This window comes from Setaria italica, chromosome II (genome assembly GCF_000263155.2).
Source record: "Setaria italica strain Yugu1 chromosome II, Setaria_italica_v2.0, whole genome shotgun sequence".
Taxonomy (NCBI): domain Eukaryota; kingdom Viridiplantae; phylum Streptophyta; class Magnoliopsida; order Poales; family Poaceae; genus Setaria; species Setaria italica.
This window is the reverse complement of record NC_028451.1, coordinates 10,854,006-10,874,127: the sequence shown is the minus strand read 5'-3', so window position 1 is coordinate 10,874,127 and position 20,122 is coordinate 10,854,006. Positions and strand designations below refer to the sequence as shown.

The window sequence follows — 20,122 nt, the reverse complement described above, 5'->3', positions numbered from 1 at the left end:
CTTTGGTGCCGTGATACGAGTACGACCCACCAGCTAGCTACAACACGAGTATGGGCTCGATCGGGGGTGCAGTGGCGGCAAGTGCTCAACGCACGGAGCAATGAATCAAGGGAGGGCATCGGCACAGAGACCGGATCATGCACTGGATAGGGTCATAGGGTGTGAGCAGAGGGCGGGGAAAAAGCTAGCCTGAATTGTATTCGTTGCTTTGCTCCCGCGACTCTACCTCGGCCTCCTGAAGGTCCGAGCAACAAAGAAGGCGGCGGCAAAGTGAAGTGACGAAGCGGGCTATGCATCTTTTCAAAGGAAGAGAAGAAGCGGGCTATGCTGATCACATTGGTCAACCTAGGCTGGAGGTCGGTCGACCACTATCGACCGCCACATAGGACCGACCATTCAGCCTTGTAGGCTTTGGCTTACCACGAATCGCTACATCCGGCACCGGTCATGTCCCAAATTCCAACCGGCAAGTCATCAAACATGTTCTAGGATGACATTTGTCTACATATTGAATCCGGTGAAAAATTCATTCGAAACATACAAACGGTTGTCAAAAAATTTGAAACATTGCATACGTGTAGGTGCATCTCCTATTCTATATACACACAAAACTTCAGGTCCAAATTCGGTGCCACTAAAAATATGCAAAAGAAAAAAAAAGACAAAATTTGGATGCAATTGCAGTACATGACAAACAACTTTTTTGCATCCTCTCGCGTTTAGAACAAAGGTTGTACCAGATCATCAACGGTACACAACTATGTTCAACTGACAACAGCGAAGATTGCAATAGTGGAAAATAAAAATAGATGCATTCCACAACGTACGGTTCAAGAAATATCGGTGAGAGCACTAGCATAAAACACAATAACATACACTGCAACTTGTTTATATAGAACCAAAAATCTCAACAGTAGCCACAAAACTGATAAATGCCCACAGTCTCATCAAAATGACACAAAATCCATGCAGGAAATCATGTTTTAATCTATAAGGTAGATTATGCTCCATATGGCAAAACTAACTGATTTAAGTGGCCTTATCAGACTTGGCAGCAGTAGCAGCAGCTTGGCCTCTAAGACGACCAGTTCTCCTTGCAGCAATTAGACCAACCTTCTGGCCAGGAGGAGCGTCACGGCGGACGGTGGAGGCATGACCAATGTGCTGGTGGTTACCTCCTCCGTGAGGATGCTCAACAGGGTTCATGGCCACACCACGCACCTTAGGCCAGCAGTTCCTCTTCACGCGGTACTTGTGGTAGGCATTGCCAGCCTTGAGCATTGGCTTCTCAGTCCTGCCACCACCAGCAACCTGCCCAATCATGGCACGGCAGCTGCTCGGGACAATCTTCTTAGCACCAGAGGGGAGCTTGATCCTGAAAAATGCAATACCATGAGTTTCTAGAGAAGACTACTCCATACAACCAAGTAACTCCAAAGTTAACTGAAAGCATCACAACGTATCAACAAAAGGGAAAAAATGATGCAGTCAGCAAGCAAATTACTGGTAACAACAAATATCACGTCTCAGATGGACAAGGAATCGAGGATATAGTCTGTTCTAAAAAAATAGTTTTGGTCATCTTGTGTACATCAAGATGTTTTTTGGGGGTTTCTGAGGAACATTTCCACTAGATGCCTCTTCTATTAGCTGCTTATTGTTGGCAGAGTTAGAGAGTGATATTGAACTAAAACGGCAAATGTAGAAATTATTCAAGCATTGAATGACACCAATAGCACAAAAACCTGGTGAGAAAAAAATCTACATAAAACCAAAAAATTTGAATCCTGACGTCTTGATAAAAACAGAACAGTTCTGCACCGAGTACAATAGGTTACCATATTCTCCATCTAGGACAAGGACAATAGCTTACTACAGAGCTTAGTTCAACAGTTAAATAATTCAACATTGCCAGGCTAAAGCTCATAAAAGACCTCCACATTGAACTACTTCAGTCGAAAGGATTAAATCATCGAAAATTGCACAGCTAAACCACACAATGACTGAATACCTGTACTCAAAATTACAGAACCATATTATTACTCAACTCACAGCATTGGAAGCATTTCATAGATACTAAATTGTCTGCTAGACTGTTAGTATGACCAATTCGATGTTTCTCTACGAGAAAATACCTCCACATAGACTACAAAGGCTTGATTGCAAATAAATGTTGTATGAACAACACAGGAGGGCCTATATAGATGTATTCACAAGCTTCCTATATTCACAAATGCTAAGAGTTTCAAACATTCAGATAACATCTTCATTTCTAACCATTTCATAATGCAACTAGCATACTGCACATACTCACTAAAATTCTGCACTAAAAAAAGTACACCGAGTCACCAACATGCCCAGCGTAACAGAACCTACAGAAAACTAGACATCGACACCATCACATCCAGCTACTGATACAGTAGCACACGCAACAAAAAAAACACACAAGATGTGCAAGCTTTAGGCAGAGAGGGTGTGGGGGGAGGCTAATAGTTACCTTGATGTCCCGTTGTCCGGGTTGTGGCTGATGACGATGGCGTAGTCCCCGGACGCCCTGGCGAAGACGCCGCGGTCCCCGACGTGGTGCTCGACGTTGCAGACGACGGCACCCTCGGGGATCCCCCTGAGCGGCAGCACGTTGCCGATGGAGAGCGTGGCGCGGCGCCCGCAGTAGATGAACTGGCCCGTGTAGATGCCCTCGGCGGCGACGAAGAGCTCCTTCTGGTGCTTGTAGCGGAACGGGTGGCGGAAGGTGACCTTGGCCAGCGGCGCGCCGCGGCCCGGGTCGTGGATGACGTCGGTGACGACGCCCTTGAGGTAACCATTGCGCTCGCCGAAGTCGAGGGACCGGAACCGGGCGGGGCCCTTGCGGTGGTGGGTGTGGGACTTGAACACGCTCCCCGCACCCTTACGCTGCGCGCGGATCACGCGGCCCATCTCAGCGGCGGCAGCGGCGACGCGGGGTGGCGGCGCCGGAGGGGAAGGAGGGAAAGAGGGTTAGGGTTTGGGGGGCGGAATGGTCGAGGAGGGTGGGCCGTTGGATATGAAGGAGGGCAGATGGTGGATGTGAAGTTGTGGGGTTCGTTGTGGTCCCAGGGTGTCAGTGGCGGAGGATGGCTGCCTGGCTGGTTCTGCGCTCTTTGAGGGTACTTTGTCACTCGACTCACTCCTCTTCCTTTTGCTTTCTTCCTTTCTTGATTGACAAAAGTTTGATTTTCAACAGTCAACCTATAACTTAGTTGACATTTTCAGATGAAGTTTTAAAATCATAAAAAATAACACTGCTAAATATCAAGAGTATACTTTGTACTGTAACAATCAACTCATCTCACCGCATGCATAAAGTCACATATATACACTTCTATACAAATTTGTTGGTAAGAAAAAATGTGTTAGTTACAAGAATTGCATGTGAGAAAAACAATATGTATAGCCAAACCGTGGAGATTTTAAAGCTTAGGAAATTTTCACATTGGGGGTGTTATTAACAATCTTATGATTTTGCTTATATCAAAATGTTAACCTTTTTAAATGTCCATGGTCCATAAGCAGTGTTTGTTATTCCAATCCTATGGATTGAACTGCAAATTTTGACTAAAAAATACTATTGAACAAATGGTCTCTTTAAGTAATTGACTTTCACTCCTCTGTATATTTAGGAATGTTTCTTTAATATTTTTCTAGCATGTGTTGTTTTGCATCATGCCCCTAACATTAGGTGTATGGAAAATAATTGGGAAGATAGCTCCCAGTTCGTAGATCAACAAATTATAGTTTGATACCATTTTTTATCACCCATTATGTGCATTGTTTTCAGCTACAAAGCAAGTTGATATTTGTTTTCTTGCTTGAATTTGGTTTCATTGTTTGGGGGTGGGGGTGGGAGGATTGTTATGAAATGTGCTTGTTTTCGTTTTGGTAGTTGTTTCTTTGAACATATGTCGTGATAATAAATGATAGGTCTTGTTTGGTTTGATCGATTTGAGCTTTAAATTGGAAAACAAAATGAATTAGGCTTAATTCATTTAAACTGTTGAATGTTTTGTGCATAGTTAAAACAAAGTTAACAACTAAGCATTGTGATGTAGCAATTGCGAAGTATTGGTCGTGTTTTGCTTGAAAAGGACCATAAACTAATTTACTCTGGCTAATTCAAGTTATCCTCATAGAAGATATCAAATCTTTTTTATGCAAAGATTGCACTTTATACTGACCATTAGCAATCTCACAAGAGATTTTATAGTTACATTTAAAGGATGGTTTCAACTAACTTTTACATTCAAAATTAGAATTAAATAAATTTGAATAAGAGGAGTAAGTTATATGAGATTCATCCATTTTTATAAGAAATGTGATATTGGCTAGAGAAGAGAAAAACATTGTGGCCTAGAAAAACAATACCCATGCATGTAAACACATTAAACACCTTAAAATGCAAACGCAAGGACTCCATGAATGCAAAGCCCAAAACATAAACCCAACACCGCCAGAAAAATAGGAAAATAATGTAAGGTTTCAAATGCAATAAAAAAAAGTCAGCACTTCACTGGCTTGAACACAATTGTCTCAAAAAAAGGAAAAGTTGTCATGCCACCATCACCTATCCTTTATCACCATAGGTTTAAACTATCATTGCTTTTCTTGCGTGACATTCTATGCTAACCAATTCATGAGCCTCCTTTTCTTTTTTCTTTTTTGAAATGAACACACAGAAGAACCGTCAGTTATATTAAAGAACGTGCCAGTCCGAGTATAAAAAATATACATACACACACAGATAAATACAACGATCAGTGACAAGTGCCACACGATCGCAATGATTAAAAGTTATGATCTTGCCAACTAAACGAGCCTCTTTGAAGTACCTATCAAAGTACCTATCAAACGCTACTCATTTTCCCTTAATCGGGAAACACTTGTCGCTACCTGCACTGGAGCAACATGTTGAGACAGTATGGATAGTGATGTCGAAAAGCAACTTATCATGATGCGAGCTTAAAGTAGCACTTCGTACTGCCATTTATCACCTTTTCTCTAGCTGACCTTCTTCCATGTCTCATCTCCACTAGATTTGCTCTCTATTGCTTCCTTTTGCCATGCGTCATCATTAGCATTAACGTCGTTGGCGGTTACCAACCTATTCGCTAATGATATACTTATTTGGTCTACGATGATGATATTGTAACGTCTACTTTCAAGTTACTCATTTGCTCTCCTACTATATTGGATTAGGAGTGAGAATTATCGAGCCGTAGCATTAGTTGCGCAAATACAAGCAAAGTGAGAAGATTTCAATAGACAATGTAAACTAATAAGAAAAAAAATAGAATGAAACACACAAAGAGCCACAAAGTCTCCTCAAATCAAAAAAAGGAAAAAAAAAGCCACAAAAGTCGTGAAATGTGGTCGGCCGTGAAACCTTTTCCAAAAGTTCAAACTGCCGCGACGACCCACAGTTGCGTCCCGTCCAGCACGGACCGGAGACCCCGGCCTTCCAAGTCCCAAGTTCCATCCAGGCCCCTGCAGCAATTACAAAATCACCCTCGTTGCTCTCTCCATCCCAGGTACCCGTCCACAATTGGCTCCATACATAATTAGATTATCTTCGAAGGGCAGGGACGCAAGTTTTCCCAAGTTCGCGTGAATCCCCAGCAACCTTTCACCGCAAGGCTTGCCTTCCCCCTCCCCCGCTCCTCTGCTTAAACCCCGCGGCTGCGGCGAAACAATTCAAAATCCCTTGCACGAATCCGTCCGCCCCCACCCGGAATCCCCTCTTCGGCCGCCTCGCCCCGCCGCTCCCCCGCCTCGGAACCTTCTCCGACCTTCTCGGGCCTCACGAGTCCGCCCCCCGCTCGCTTCCAGAAGCGTCTCGCCCCGAGCGCACCGCCGCGGGCGCCATGGCGGCGGAGAAGCTGCGGGATCTGAGCCGGCCCATCGACGTGCCGCTGCTCGACGCCACCGTCGCGGCGTTCTACGGCACGGGCTCCAGCGAGGAGGTAACCGCGCGCCCCCCTGAACCCGTTCAATGCTGCTGATGTCACGGGTCCCGTGCCCCGGGAGGTTGTTTTGGGGCTGGGGTGTCCGGCCTCCGGCGGCCGATCGCTGGGAGCGTGCGGTATAGGGTTTTGGGCTGTGAGGGGATGGTTCGTTGGCCCGTGTTTGGTGGTGATCGCGTCGCAGCGGAATCTGTGTCCACACATCTGCTTTGATCAGGTCGATAGGTTTGCGAGTGTGGTTCTGAAATGATGATTACCTTGATTGGTTGCATTGAAGTCTACAAAGTGCTCCTGAATCAAGTAACGGATCCTGTGCAATTTACATGTCTAACACTTCAATTGCATAATTGCAAAATATTGACCACCAATCATATTACAAAACAACATTTGTATTCAAAGATTGAACTACGAACTGAATAACCAATGGTTCAAATAAAAACATGGTGAAATAAATAAACTGTAACTATAGCCCAACACAGCATTCTAATGTAACGTATGCATTCTATGTATCGAAGCTTATATGCTGTAGTTGTATAGGGGTGCATACAGCTGTATCACCAATCAACGGTCTATATTTAGCAGTGGAAAAATGTACGATTTCTGCTTTTGGCTTTCCCATTATCAGTTAAATCTAAACTGACTTTTGTGTAACCTATCAGCAACAGCCATGTTAATTAATTCCTAGCAACTTCTTGTGTTCTTCAAGCATCACTTTGGTTGTTGCAGCAGATGTGCTATGACACGTGTTCTATGTTGCAATGATACAAATTTTAGTTCAGCCTGAATTAGTTGCTGCATGTTGCTTGTATTACTGCATCAGTGTCTAAATCTAATATTACTGTTAGATGAAACTGTTTATATGCATGCTTTGCAACTGGCAAAAGCAATAAAAGCCAAACTATAGGAATGTTTATTTCTTTGGGCATTAATACAATTCATTTTACTGTCAAGTGTTTGACAAGCTCCTATCTTTTTCCTATGTGAGGTAACCTTGGCCATTTTTCTTATGTACTGCTGCTGTGTTTCAGAGGCATGCTGCAGATCAAATCTTGCGGGAGCTGCAGAATAATCCAGATATGTGGCTACAAGTGGTTCACATTCTACAGAACTCTCAAAATTTGAATACCAAGTTCTTTGCTCTCCAAGTAAGTTTTGTTTCAAAGATATGTTTTTGTATGTGACTCTGTAAACATTAAATACCTTGAAGCTGAGCAGGGACTTAGCATTACTGCAATCACTTATGGCGATCGCCCCATTATGGGATCGCCCCATGAGTTTAGTGGATGGGCACTATGCCAACTGGTCATGTACTTTTGAAGGATGGTGTGGTGATGGACCAATAAATCCCATTTCTCAAACCAAACCAGTTGGTTAGTTTGGAGCTAGGATTGGATGGTCCATTCCTCAAACCAAATACAGTGCAAATAGTCATGGCTGTTTGTTGTGAAATTTTCTTAGACACCTCGAAGTAATGATGTATATTAGGAGTTCATGCACATTTGTGTCATCAGGAATTGTTACTGTCATATAAAACTTATGCATGATCACACTGCTGAGTCGTGGGTACATAGTGTCCATACTTATGTTTTATTTATGCTCTTTGTTCAGTGTGAAGATTGCATGCCAACTTATACCTTCGTGCTGTAAGCCTTAAATGGGATATTCTTTAATTTACTATGAAAATAAAAACCTCATTCAGTACAGCTGTTACTTTCCTTGCCTATGAACTTTAATTTATGTCTGATTCTAATCCTATATTTTTAGGTACTTGAAAATGTTATCAAATACAAATGGAACATTTTGCCAGTTGAACAGCGTGATGGAATAAAGAATTACATATCTGATGTCATTGTTCAGGTAATGATCAACTTATCAACCTGATGTCATCTTTTGCGGTTTGTAAACTGATTCTATCTGACTTCATTTCCACCCCTGTTTTTGCTTTCCACTAGCTCTCAGGAAACGAGGTTTCCTTTCGACAAGAGAGGCTTTATGTAAATAAGCTCAACATTATCCTGGTGCAGGTAGGCCAAACTGTTTTGATTCTATTATAGAGCAGGCGTTTTCTTTTGTGTAAGTATGCATGTCTTTGCAAGAACTATAATGGTTTATGCTACTATGACTAATATGGATTTTGTTTTTCACAGTACCGTAGATATCTGTTTCTTACTTAGCCTTACTGCACTATAATAGGTTTTAAAGCGTGAGTGGCCTGCCAGGTGGACGACCTTCATTCCTGACCTTATTGCAGCAGCAGCAACTAGTCCAACAATATGCGAGAATTGTATGGCAATATTAAAGGCTAGTTGCTATGCTTGATCAATATGTCTTACATATTTGTGTTACCATATTTGGTTGTCTCACTGAACATCAAATATGCAGCTCCTAAGTGAAGAAATTTTTGATTTCTCAAGAGGCGAAATGACACAGCAAAAGATTAAAGAGTTAAAGGGTTCGCTAAATAGGTACAGATTTCCATCTCCTTTTGCACTTTTAGCTTCTAGTTGATAGATTGCTCATTTCTTTGATTCATTGTGTATTCTTTTGATGGCATTTTTTTTACCTGTATGGATTGTGACTTCGCTCCTATTCGTGTGTAAAAATAGTTTATATGTGACTTCAAATACAGTTTTTATATTTATAAAAAATATTTATCTATGAGTACTAATACAATGACATATTTTTTCAACAGTGAATTCCGTCTTATTCATGAGCTTTGCTTACAAGTCCTGTCTGGGTCACAAAGGCCTGAACTTATCTGTGCCACATTGGCCACACTTCATGCTTTCCTGTCATGGATCCCCATTGGCTTCATATTTGAGTCACAGCTGGTTTGTAGTCTGTTCTTATGATCTGAATGGTCTTATGTAAAGTTGCATCTGGTCGAACTAAACCTTTTCATCTAATTCTTTAGCTGGAGACACTTTTGAAGTTTTTCCCCATTGCTGCTTACCGGAATCTTACTCTTCAATGCCTAACAGAGGTAAAAAAAGTGCCATTTTCTTGTCATTTCTAATGTGTTATTCCAGTATAGCAACTACTCCCTTTGTCCAAAATTATAAGTTGTTTTAATTTTGTCCTAAGTCAAACTAATCTAACTTTGACCAAGTTTATAGAAAAATATATTAGCGTCCATAGTGTCAAATGAATGCACTATCAAAATATATCTCATGGTCTATCTAATGAAACTAGTTTGCTGCAGTAGATATTTGTGCTTTTTTCAATGAACTTGGTCTAAGTGAAATAAGTTTGACTTGGGATAAAACTAAACAACTTGTAATTTGGGACGGAGGGAGCCGTTGACAGTTTATTTGGATTTGATAACTATTGAGCCTTAGTTCTTAGAGTTGAATCGGGATTCAAGAGGTGGCTGTCATTACTGATCTTTTAAGCTATTTCAGGTTGCTGCTCTTCACTTTGGTGATTTCTATGACACGCAGTATGTTCAGATGTACACAGTCTTTATGTTGCAGTTGAAGGTATATTTAATAATGTCAAGAACTACGTGCACTTTCCTCTGTTTGGTGGCTTCCTGTTCAGTCCTTGTTTTTTCTGGCTGAGCAGGTAATACTTCCTTCTGGAACAATTTCAGATGGATATGGCAATGGTTCTAATGAAGAACAGGTATAGTTTATCCAGAATTAAAGTAGCAGTTTTTTTTTCTTGTGTCCTCTTCGGAACTATTCATACTTATCTTAATTGCAATTTTCCAATTTTAAACTGGGAGGTTTTTTTAAGCTTGAGCTCAGTTTTGACCAATCAAAATTCAAAATGTTCAATTCATTTAGTATCTTATTTTAAATTGTATGGTTATTCAACATACATGTGTAATATAAGTAATTTCAAGATTGGACGTTTCAATAAAGAATATGGATATAATAATTTTGTTAGGATTGAAATTTGATAGTGAAGGCATTTCGTTATGATGATGAGATTGTCAGATTACCAACGTTTCTGATAATGGGCAATTATAGATGCGTAGTAACATGATTACAGTCATAGCTTTTAGTTATGACATTCTAATGGGAATATTCACCAATAATGCTATCTGTTGTGTTATAATTAACTTCTGATAGGCCTTAAAGGGTCACTGAGTCCAGTTCTGCATAATGAGCATGTTGCTCCCATTTAATGCACTAATACATACTTATTTCTCTGAACAGGCATTTATCCAGAATCTTGCGCTTTTCTTGACATCCTTCTTCAAGGTAATGGCCACTTAATTCTGATTCAAGCAAATTAGTCTAGTAATATACCTTTTAACTTTATTGTTAAAATCAATTTAGACGCTCTGGTTAGTGCATCTACTCTGTTGATGTTATATTCCCCTATATGAGAAAAAAGTTGGAGTATATTATTCAACTTTAGAATGCAAGCTAGTTTCATGCCTGCTTTATAACCAAGAAAATATTGTCTCACAAGCCATTCCACTCTCAATTATATTACTCTTTCATTTTGATAAATGTAGAATCACATACGTATACTGGAATCGACTCTTGATGCATTGCTTCTGGGCCTTGACTACCTCATTGAGATTTCATTTGTTGATGACACAGAGATGTTTAAGGTATGAAGCTAGACCAAATTCTGGGGTGCACAAAGTATTGCCTAAGGTCGCCTTATAATGTTGGTTTTTTGATAAACAGGTCTGCTTGGACTATTGGAATCTGTTTGTTTTAGAACTATTCGAAACTTACAACCAAGTGGAGCGATTGCTGGGACTTCAGGTTTGTTTACTTGTAATACTGCTTATTTACTTATATAAGAAATGCCAATTCTTGTCTTCTTGCTCTGGGACGTGATTAGATCTTGATAATATGATTTGATCATTCCTTTTTTATTAGCAGCGCCTAGTGATATATGTCTGGACCAGATAAATTTGAAATTTCCCGAGCTGTTACTGCATTATGTTTCACACTCAGTTGTTTCTGATTGTAATTGTTACGTACTTATGTCAGATATAGATGTTTTTCCATTTATAGTATGTGTGGCACATACATGACACTAATTTGACATGTATGTGATTGCCATTTAAATGATGTAAGACAATCATAATACTAATTTGACATGTATGTGATTGCCATTTAAAGGATCTTTGTACTAAGAAGAGAAAAAAAAACGGCTAGAAACCCTTAGAAACACAAGCCAATAGTTACCTAAATTGCATTCGCGCCTGTGATAATTGTTTGAGAAAACGACCTCGACCCTCATTAACTACCTCCTGGCACATGGGCAGTCAGGAAGGAAAGACCCTGAGCTCTGTTCATACACCACTACTGTAATTCCTCACTGGCCAGCAACAAGGCTCCAGTATGTTTGAAGCACCACCATCAGCCACACATCTGTTATGAATTACGATGCTTCCAGATCGACCAGGCCATAGGATGATTAAGGAATCAAGACCTCACTATGCTTGGCCATCAACTACCTCACTAGCTTTACTTTTGCGTGCCATTTACATGCCTCATTAGTTTTAAAATTGTTGAAACTGATAAAGTAGTTTGCATCGTGATGCTGTTATAGAAGTATTCAGAGTTTCTGAAATTTTTTATTATGATCTGGAGTACAACTTTACGGATCTGAGCTTTTGTAAATGATGTGTTTTCCCTTTTTTTTTAATCAGTTGCTTTGATACAAACAATATCTTTGTGTGATTTGTGCATTACTGTTCTTTCCTGTCGTTAAATTCTGTTTACTTCATTTCTAATCATTTAGCACATGCACAAACTTCAGGCTCAGCGGATTCCTGGAACTGATGATGGTACTCTCATAGCTGTTCAGCGAAGGAGGCAACTTTATGCAGGTCCACTTTCAAAGTTACGAACATTAATGATCTGTCGGATGGCGAAGCCAGAGGAGGTTTTGATTGTTGAAGATGAGAATGGGAATATTGTACGGGAAACATTGAAAGATAATGATGTCCTTGTTCAGTATAAGGTTAGCAAAAGGATTAGTTGGCAATTCGTGCAGGATATCATAAGGACCTTTTATTAACTTCCTACTGTCGTTTGCTGTTTTATTCTAGATCATGAGGGAAACACTGATATACTTGTCACATCTTGATCACGAAGATACAGAGCAGCAGGTATGTCTCTCTAAGGGACTTTGTTATCTTTTAATTCCATGAATCCTAATTCAACTTTATCCAGGATGTGTATAAACTCTGTTCTTTATGCTGTTTCCATTTGATACCGGATTAGGTTTAGGGTAAAATGTACACAAACAAGCAATGGAACCTGTTTGGAACAAATGATTCTCAAGGAAAATGCATAGTCAAATCATGAGCAATATTGGGGCTTTTCTTGAACAGAGAAAGGATCTAACAAATTCATAGGATAGTAGATTACTTTGATTTCAGAGCTACACAGGCATCTAATCATCCACTCTGACCTTATTCTGTATCTTGCTTGCATATGATTGCAACAATGTATCCTGTGCCCTTTCACTTCAGACACCATCCCCTTCAACTTTTCTTTGTTTTAACCTGGATTTCTATCATATTCATGTGCCTTTTCTTTTCTACTTTGGTCTTTTTCATCCTGCTTTCCAATTGGGACCTTGGAAATAGAAAAAAAGGATGTAAAGCTGTTAGTTATTATCTGGTGATGTAGAAGCTGTACTTTATCTTCTTAGAGTATTAAGAAATTTTTGTTAGATTCCAAGATGTTTTTTTTGTATAATTGTAATTGATATAATTCTTCATTTGTTTGACTTACAGATGTTAAAGAAATTGAGTAAGCAACTTAATGGAGAAGACTGGAGCTGGAATAACTTAAATACTCTATGTTGGGCTATTGGATCGATTTCTGGTTCTATGGTGGAGGAGCAGGTTCGTTGACTGTACCTTTCCATCTGTGGCTTCCTGACCAGCACTCCATCAATTTAAAAATCCCAAACACAATGAGTATAATCCTTTTTTCTATTGACTTGTCACAACAACATCTTAATTATTAGGATTTGCAGCTAAGTTCCCAATCTCTCTTCCTTGGTTGCACATTGAACTCTCTACAGATATAAGAATGAGTTGGTCCGTCCTGAGGCAGTGAGGACATTCATGATTTTTGTAGCATGACCTTGCTCCTCATATTTATATTGGTAGTATGCCATTTGTGCTCATAGATCTACTCATCCATATTCCCATTCGTGAGCCAAACACAAGGTGGATAACTTGATTATACTAGAGCCATTTAAAGAAATATAGTCTGTTCTTTAAAATAACCGAGTCTTTAACACATCAGGTTTGCTGAGTTTGCATCAACAGTCAGTAAACACTTCAGTTTTGTGCCAACTGATGACTATGTAGTCTTCTATTGTTCAGCCCTTGTCCAATTGATCAGACCCTTATTCAGGGTCTTCCATCTTGGACAGTCAACGCATTGTTAAGCACCATGTTTCTAACTCCTGGACCTGCCACTTTGTCCCATGTATAATGCTCTGTTGTTCATAGTGTACTTTAATGTTAACATCAGCTCCTGCACAAAATCTTTATATATATCCCTGATGAATATGCTGCAGGAAAACAGGTTTTTGGTTTTGGTTATTCGTGATTTGTTAAACCTTTGTGAAATTACAAAAGGGAAAGATAACAAAGCTGTGATCGCAAGTAATATTATGTAAGTATTGCTTTCGTTTTATTTTGTCACGCTTTTATTCGTTGGGATTCAGAATGATCAGGATGTTGCTATTTTTCCTTCCATGAATAGGTATGTTGTGGGACAATACCCAAGGTTTTTAAGGGCGCACTGGAAGTTTTTAAAAACAGTGGTCAACAAATTATTTGAATTCATGCATGAGATTCATCCTGGAGTTCAGGTTACATATTCTGTTTGTTTATTTGTTAGAGAAAAATGCATTTATCTGATATTCTGTTAGTTCTGCAGCTTTTCGTCTCAATGTTATATTCCTGATGATTACCTCCCCTAGTTTTAGCAAGGATGTTTGTTAGTTTATGTTATTCTGCCATATATCTTGCACTGCTGTATATTCTGGAAAAAATGGCCTCTGTGAAGAGGACATTCAAAGTAAACTAGAACCTAATGCTTGTTTTGTTTGCAGGATATGGCATGTGACACTTTTCTGAAAATAGTTCAGAAGTGCAAGCGCAAGTTTGTGACACTTCAGGTAATGCCAGCTTCTACAGGGTGCTGGGTTCTATTTTGTACTATTCTAGTGTCAGTAAGATCTAGGGGTATGAACTGGGGGCTCATGGTTTAGGGGTGACTGCACAATTGCCCTAAATTGGGCTTAACCTGTCCAGCGAGGGGTACTGGGGCTCTGATTGGCAGATTTGATGAGATGCTTTTCTTTTATTTCTTTTATACCTTATATAAGCACTGCAAACTCCTTTAAGCAGATTGGCCCTAACAAACTGAGTAATAGACATGATCTATGATAGATTAATCTTAGCAAACAACCTGAAGGCAATGTTCTTAACGAATTAAGATGAAGGATTATCTCCTTAGTCACCTGAGTTGTGGGAGCTGTGGTCCTCGCATGTGAGTAGTTGTGGCTAACAAAGGTGTCTACAACATCTGGACTGATGTTGTACCTTACGACATCTTTAACAATACACCTCATCAAGGTAATGTGTGGCTGTTAACATCTAGTTTCATGTTTATCCATCGTTATACAGGTGGGTGAAAGCGAGCCATTTGTTTCTGTGCTGTTGTCCAACCTTCCTACCACAATAGCGGATCTTGAGCCTCATCAGATCCACACATTCTATGAATCGGTATGCTGTTGAAATTAACAGTTTTTCTATAGGTTAATGAAGGATATATCTTATATTTTCATTATCTTTATTCAGGTCGGTCAGATGATTCAGGCTGAATCTGACAATACAAAGAGGGAGGAGTATCTCAAGAGATTGATGAGCCTTCCCAATCAGGTTCCACCCTCTATCTTTCAACATCCAATTTTGCTATGATTCTTACCCAGTATTCTAGTTGTAAGTTGCAACATTGTTGTATTCTAATCTTTGCAGAAATGGGCTGAAATAATTGGGGAGGCAGGGCGAAGCGCTGATATACTGAAAAACCAAGATGTTATCAGATCTGTTCTAAACATCTTACAGGTAATAAAATTCACTTCTGAATCTGACAAGTCAGTTTCTATTGTTTGTCTGCTGTTCTAAAAGGCACCTGCCTAATCAGTGTCTTCTTGTTGCCGCATAGTGCCTGGCACCTGATGTTGAGACAGTTCCTCATTAAACTTGATGCTCAATTCGTAATTTTCTTTGGTCCAATCTTAAAATATGCTTCCATAAATCGTTTTGTCAGAAGCATACTGTAGTGACATATTGCTACTTTTCTCCATTCTTGCAATACTTCCTTCATCTATTATATTTTAGATGATTGTATCAACCATCAACCACTTTAAGAGAAGCATGCTCTAGTCCCATTTAAATTTGCTCAGGCAACTTTCTGTTTAGCAATACCGTTTTTCTCCAAATTTATTTTTTTCTGGTCCTTATCAAGGATAATGGTTTTTGGTGCTTGCAGACGAACACAAGTGTTGCATGCTCACTTGGACCGTATTTTTTCCCACAAATTTCAGTAATCTTCCTGGACATGCTGACAGTGTACAGGTATCTTATTTGCAGTTTACCAAAGTTATTGTTATGCCTTTATTTTCTTAAACATAAATTGGTCCATGTATGCTTGTATTCTAGAGTTCAGTTGGTCCAAAATATGGTTTCTTTGGTAGTGTTGCACATTTTCTGGTAGTGTTGCTTTCCTCATATCATGTGTATCACCTGCGAATGTACTACAGAGGTAATGCCTCAGCTACTAATATACTTCCTTGCCTGTTACACAGAATGTACAGCGAGCTGGTGTCAAACACTATTTGTGAAGGAGGGCCTTTTGCTTCAAAAACATCATTTGTAAAACTTCTGAGGTATGCATTATTAATCGCTGCACCTCTTCATTGTGTGTATTTTTGCTTAATTAATTTGTAATTAACAGATCAGTAAAAAGGGAGACACTGAAATTGATCGAGACTTTTCTGGACAAGGCTGAAGATTTACCACACTTAGGGAAACAGTTTGTTCCTCCAATGATGGATCCTGTTCTAGGTGATTATGCTAGAAATGTGCCTGATGCAAGAGAATCTGAAGTTTTATCATTATTTGCGACAATTATAAACAAGTAAGTCTATCATTTCTTTTGTTCATCCATTTTGGTTCGTGATTTCTTTTTAATTTAGATGTACTTTCTGCTGGGTTTTTATTTGAAAAAATGGCATTGGTTCTACCCTTAGCTTGGTACTAAAGGGCTTTGTTGTTATTGGTAAGTAAATGCCTCCTTTTTTTATGTAGGTACAAAGGTGAGATGCTTGAGGAAGTACCTCGCATCTTTGAGGCTGTTTTCCAGTGCACTCTTGAGGTATAGTTAATAATAATGTGTTTCATGTACTGATAAATAATAATTTTGATTTATTACAAAGATATATTTCTTATACTTTATACCAGATGATCACCAAAAACTTTGAAGACTATCCTGAACATCGCCTTAAATTCTTCTCCTTGCTTCGTGCAATTGGTACACATTGTTTCCAAGCGTTTATTCAGCTCTCAAGTCAGGTAAATATGAACTTGGTATCTGATCTTTTAGAAGTCCTGTAAATTACAATAGCATCATATCACATATGCTTATTGTGCTTGCAGATCACTTGTTGACTGTGTTTCCCTGATTATTTCATTTGTCTGTTTCAGCAACTGAAGCTTGTAATGGATTCCATAAGCTGGGCATTTCGACATACAGAGAGAAATATTGCTGAGACTGGCCTAAGCCTGTTATTGGAAATTTTAAAGAACTTTGAGGTGCATTTTTTGCTCTATCCTTGATTAAAACTCCGTTGTTACACTGAAGCTAATCTGAGTGATGCCATATCCTCGCAGGCTTCAGGGTTCCAAAATCAGTTCTACAAAACATACTTCTTAAATATCGAGCAAGAGATATTTGCAGTTCTCACAGATACCTTCCACAAACCTGGTTTCAAGCTTCACGTTTCTGTCCTACAACATTTGTTCTACGTGGTATGTATACATTTATCCGGTGTTCTATTCGCTAATGATTGTGTGTGTGTCTTAGGTTAGTTTCTCTGCTGGCATGTTAGGTCGATGGTCTAACGGAGCCTCTCTGGGATGCCACAATGGTTCCTTCTCAATACACAAATAATGCAATGTTTGTCCGTGACTATACTATCAAACTCCTCAGCTCATCATTTCCTAACATGACGCCTGTTGAGGTATTTTTATTTCTTGCTTACATGCATTCTTAGTTCAATCAGCAGGTAATTTGAAATCCATATTTCCTACAGGTAGCTAAGTTTGTTGATGGACTTTTTAATTCAAAAACTGATGCTCCAAACTTCAAGAACCATATAAGGGATTTCCTCGTTCAATCGAAGGAGTTCTCTGCTCAGGTAATGTCACAAATGCCTATGTGTCATCTAGAATAAATGTATTTCAATTTGCCCATTCTGGAATGAAAGATCTTTGACCATATTATGTGCTGTGAAGTATATGTACCCCTACATGCTTATATCAATGAATTGCAGTCAGGTCAGTGTAAAATTTTAATCCTCTGTTGACTTTCTTCTGGTTCCATGTGGTGCCAGGATAACAAAGACCTATATGCTGAAGAGGCTGCTGTACAGAGGGAAAAGGAACGCCAACGTATGCTTTCCATTCCTGGACTCATCGCCCCAAATGAATTGCAGGATGAGATGTCGGATTTGTAGTGCATCTCAGTTAGCCGCATAATGTCTTGCTTCGACATTAAACTTCTGGAGCCCTTGTGTCGAAGGCCCAATTCTTTGCTAGGGCGATGAGAGAAGTGCTGGCTTTAGTTTTAACATTCTTCATAGTTACACTGCTGGTTCGGAGGTTTCTGAAGTAGATAGTTGAAGGATTTAGTTGTCTGAGCTGTTTCAGACTGCCATCGGTATATTGGGTTGTATTGGTTGATTTATTAGCAGTAGCTGTTGCGTTCAATGCATTTAGCAGAGTGTGTGCTGCACCATATTGTACTATGATGATGGCCAGATCTTGCCTAGTTTTCATTTCTTTTATCGAATGAATTTCTACTGTTGCTTCTCAGTAACCAAGTTAAAAGCATGCTACATTATGTGTATTACTCTGGGAGAACCATTTGCTGGTTTCATTTTCTTGGTGCCAAAATATAATGATCAATTGTAGCTTCCTGGAGTTCCTGATAGCAGTGCTGTAGTTCTCCATTTTAACCTGCTCATCATTTTTTTTGCTTAATAATATATTAGGAGTAATTCAACCGTTGTTTTAATCTGGAATATGACTGTAAACCTTGGCGAGTTCGGTAGAATAGTGCAAGGTCTTCATTGATTGGAAACGTTTTTGATTTGATGTGGTTCGGATTACGAGGGTAGTTTTCCTGCATGTATCACTCACTTATTCAGAACTTAGCGTGCGTGGTATAAATTTTCCATAGTGTTCTATTTTTTCTTCGAGGAATTGTATACTTGACCCTGTTGGTACCAAGAAGTTGGAGCGCGTCAAGCCCAAGCGCTCCTTACAGAAAAGAGACGTCGGCTTCCCCTGGTTACGGTTGAGCTTGGTCTTCTCACGCGCAACAGCAGCCCGGTCTCCTCTTGTGCGCGCTGCCGCTTGGCAATGACGGCACCTGTGCTCCTGTTGTGCTGCCATCCATGCTACAAGAGGTTCAAGAGCATCTCCAGCAGATTGCTCATATCCACCCCCAATTAAAAAAACTACTATTTAGGAGATTTTGGAGATGAGAGAGACCTCTAACATACTACCAATCCCTTCCCCAATACCAAAATCTTTTTGGCAATTGTCAAAAACTCACCTCCTCTCCCCTTTACGTAGGGGAGAAGCAATATGTTGCAGCGCTCTCCCCTATCGGTGAGTATTGTTGGGGTGTTGAAGTTTCTCGCTGCCGCTGCGGCGAGCAGGAACCAGCAAGCGCCGTCACTGTGTGCCTCCACCTCACGCTATAGCGGTGAGGACTGAGGAGGAGTGGCTTCGTCCGCGCTCCTCTCCACTGACTCCATCACCGGCGGAGGGGCGAGGAGCCAGCTGAGGTGGTCGGGGCGAATGAGCGGGTGGAGGGGGCGCAGCCGCGGCGAGGATCTAGCGGGCGCCGCTGCTGCACCTCCACCTCGCGCCATGGCCGTGAGAAGGAGCAGCTCCGTCCGAGCTCCTCTTTACCGACCACCGTCGGAGGGGTGAGTCGGTCGGGATAAGCGGGTGGAGGGGGCACGAAAGGAGGTGCGGGAGGAAGAATGGTGGGAAAAAATAAAAAATAAATAAACCCCTGACGTGTGGGCCCATGTGTTGGGGGAGGTATTGGAGATTGAATTTTAGTAGTCTGCTACAACGGTGATCGCTTAAATCGCAAAAGTAAATATTGGAGAGGGAGAGAGAAAGTATTTTGGTAGTGGAATATGAGCAATCTGTCGGAGATGCTTTCAGCTATCTCGTTTCCTCACTCTCCTGGGCTCCTGGCTCTGTCCCTCCAAAAGTCCTATGCTGGTAGATGAGAAGGGATTAGGTTGATGGATTAGCACTCAGGATAGTGATCATTTGTGTCATCCTCTTAGATAAATAAGCTATTTCTAGGAGAACTGTAGTGTATTTATTTTATTTTCACATTACCTTGAAAAATTAGTATTTCAAATAGAATGTTCAAGCTAGAATTTTTGGCACGATCAAAGTTATGAAGTTATATGATGCTAGGAAGACTAAGGGCATGTTTGAATCTCATAGGGATTATAAGAATCTTGGATAGTGGGTGGGGATTATAAGAATATGGATCCTGGCTGATATGGATTGTTGGGGTCAGGAGTAATGTGAGTTTTGCCCCTAATAAATGCTGTCTATCCCTTTCTCCGCACAAGTAATCTTCAAATAGTATGGTTGAGGGAGATAGTGCGATTATAATCTGGATGGTTGGATTCTTATAATTAATCCACACAAGAATTTAGGATGTTTGGATCTCATGGAGATTTTTTAGCTAATTTCTATAATCCCTATGAGTTCCAAAATGGCTCTAAGATGGTGCTTTATAGGTTTGGAAAACATTTACTGAAATTAATAGCCCACAAGAAAATATCATCCTATATGT

The 20,122-nt window shown here is 40.1% G+C and overlaps 2 protein-coding genes across 2 annotated transcripts; one reads left to right on the top strand and one right to left on the bottom strand.

Moving 5' to 3' along the window:
• Positions 1 to 829: 829 nt before the first annotated feature.
• LOC101785583 (60S ribosomal protein L8) lies at positions 830 to 3,026 on the bottom strand. Its single transcript, XM_004955974.3, has 2 exons — positions 2,498 to 3,026; positions 830 to 1,375 (listed from the first exon to the last, which is right to left on the bottom strand). The coding sequence occupies exons 1-2, from the start codon at positions 2,935 to 2,937 to the stop codon at positions 1,030 to 1,032; spliced, it is 786 nt and encodes a 261-aa protein (XP_004956031.1). The 5' UTR covers positions 2,938 to 3,026; the 3' UTR covers positions 830 to 1,029.
• Positions 3,027 to 5,674: 2,648 nt separating this feature from the next.
• Positions 5,675 to 18,163, top strand: LOC101785175 (protein EXPORTIN 1A). The gene is made up of 32 exons (XM_004955973.4): positions 5,675 to 5,996; positions 7,025 to 7,141; positions 7,761 to 7,853; positions 7,949 to 8,020; positions 8,190 to 8,297; positions 8,379 to 8,461; positions 8,689 to 8,827; positions 8,911 to 8,979; positions 9,398 to 9,475; positions 9,561 to 9,620; positions 10,160 to 10,204; positions 10,465 to 10,563; positions 10,643 to 10,723; positions 11,730 to 11,933; positions 12,022 to 12,081; positions 12,715 to 12,825; positions 13,512 to 13,609; positions 13,700 to 13,808; positions 14,052 to 14,117; positions 14,629 to 14,727; positions 14,803 to 14,883; positions 14,980 to 15,069; positions 15,497 to 15,582; positions 15,813 to 15,893; positions 15,962 to 16,144; positions 16,315 to 16,381; positions 16,468 to 16,578; positions 16,711 to 16,818; positions 16,897 to 17,034; positions 17,115 to 17,246; positions 17,319 to 17,423; positions 17,619 to 18,163. Exons 1-32 carry the CDS (start codon positions 5,898 to 5,900, stop codon positions 17,739 to 17,741), a joined length of 3,195 nt encoding a protein of 1,064 aa, XP_004956030.1. The 5' UTR covers positions 5,675 to 5,897; the 3' UTR covers positions 17,742 to 18,163.
• The last annotated feature ends 1,959 nt before the right edge of the window (positions 18,164 to 20,122 follow it).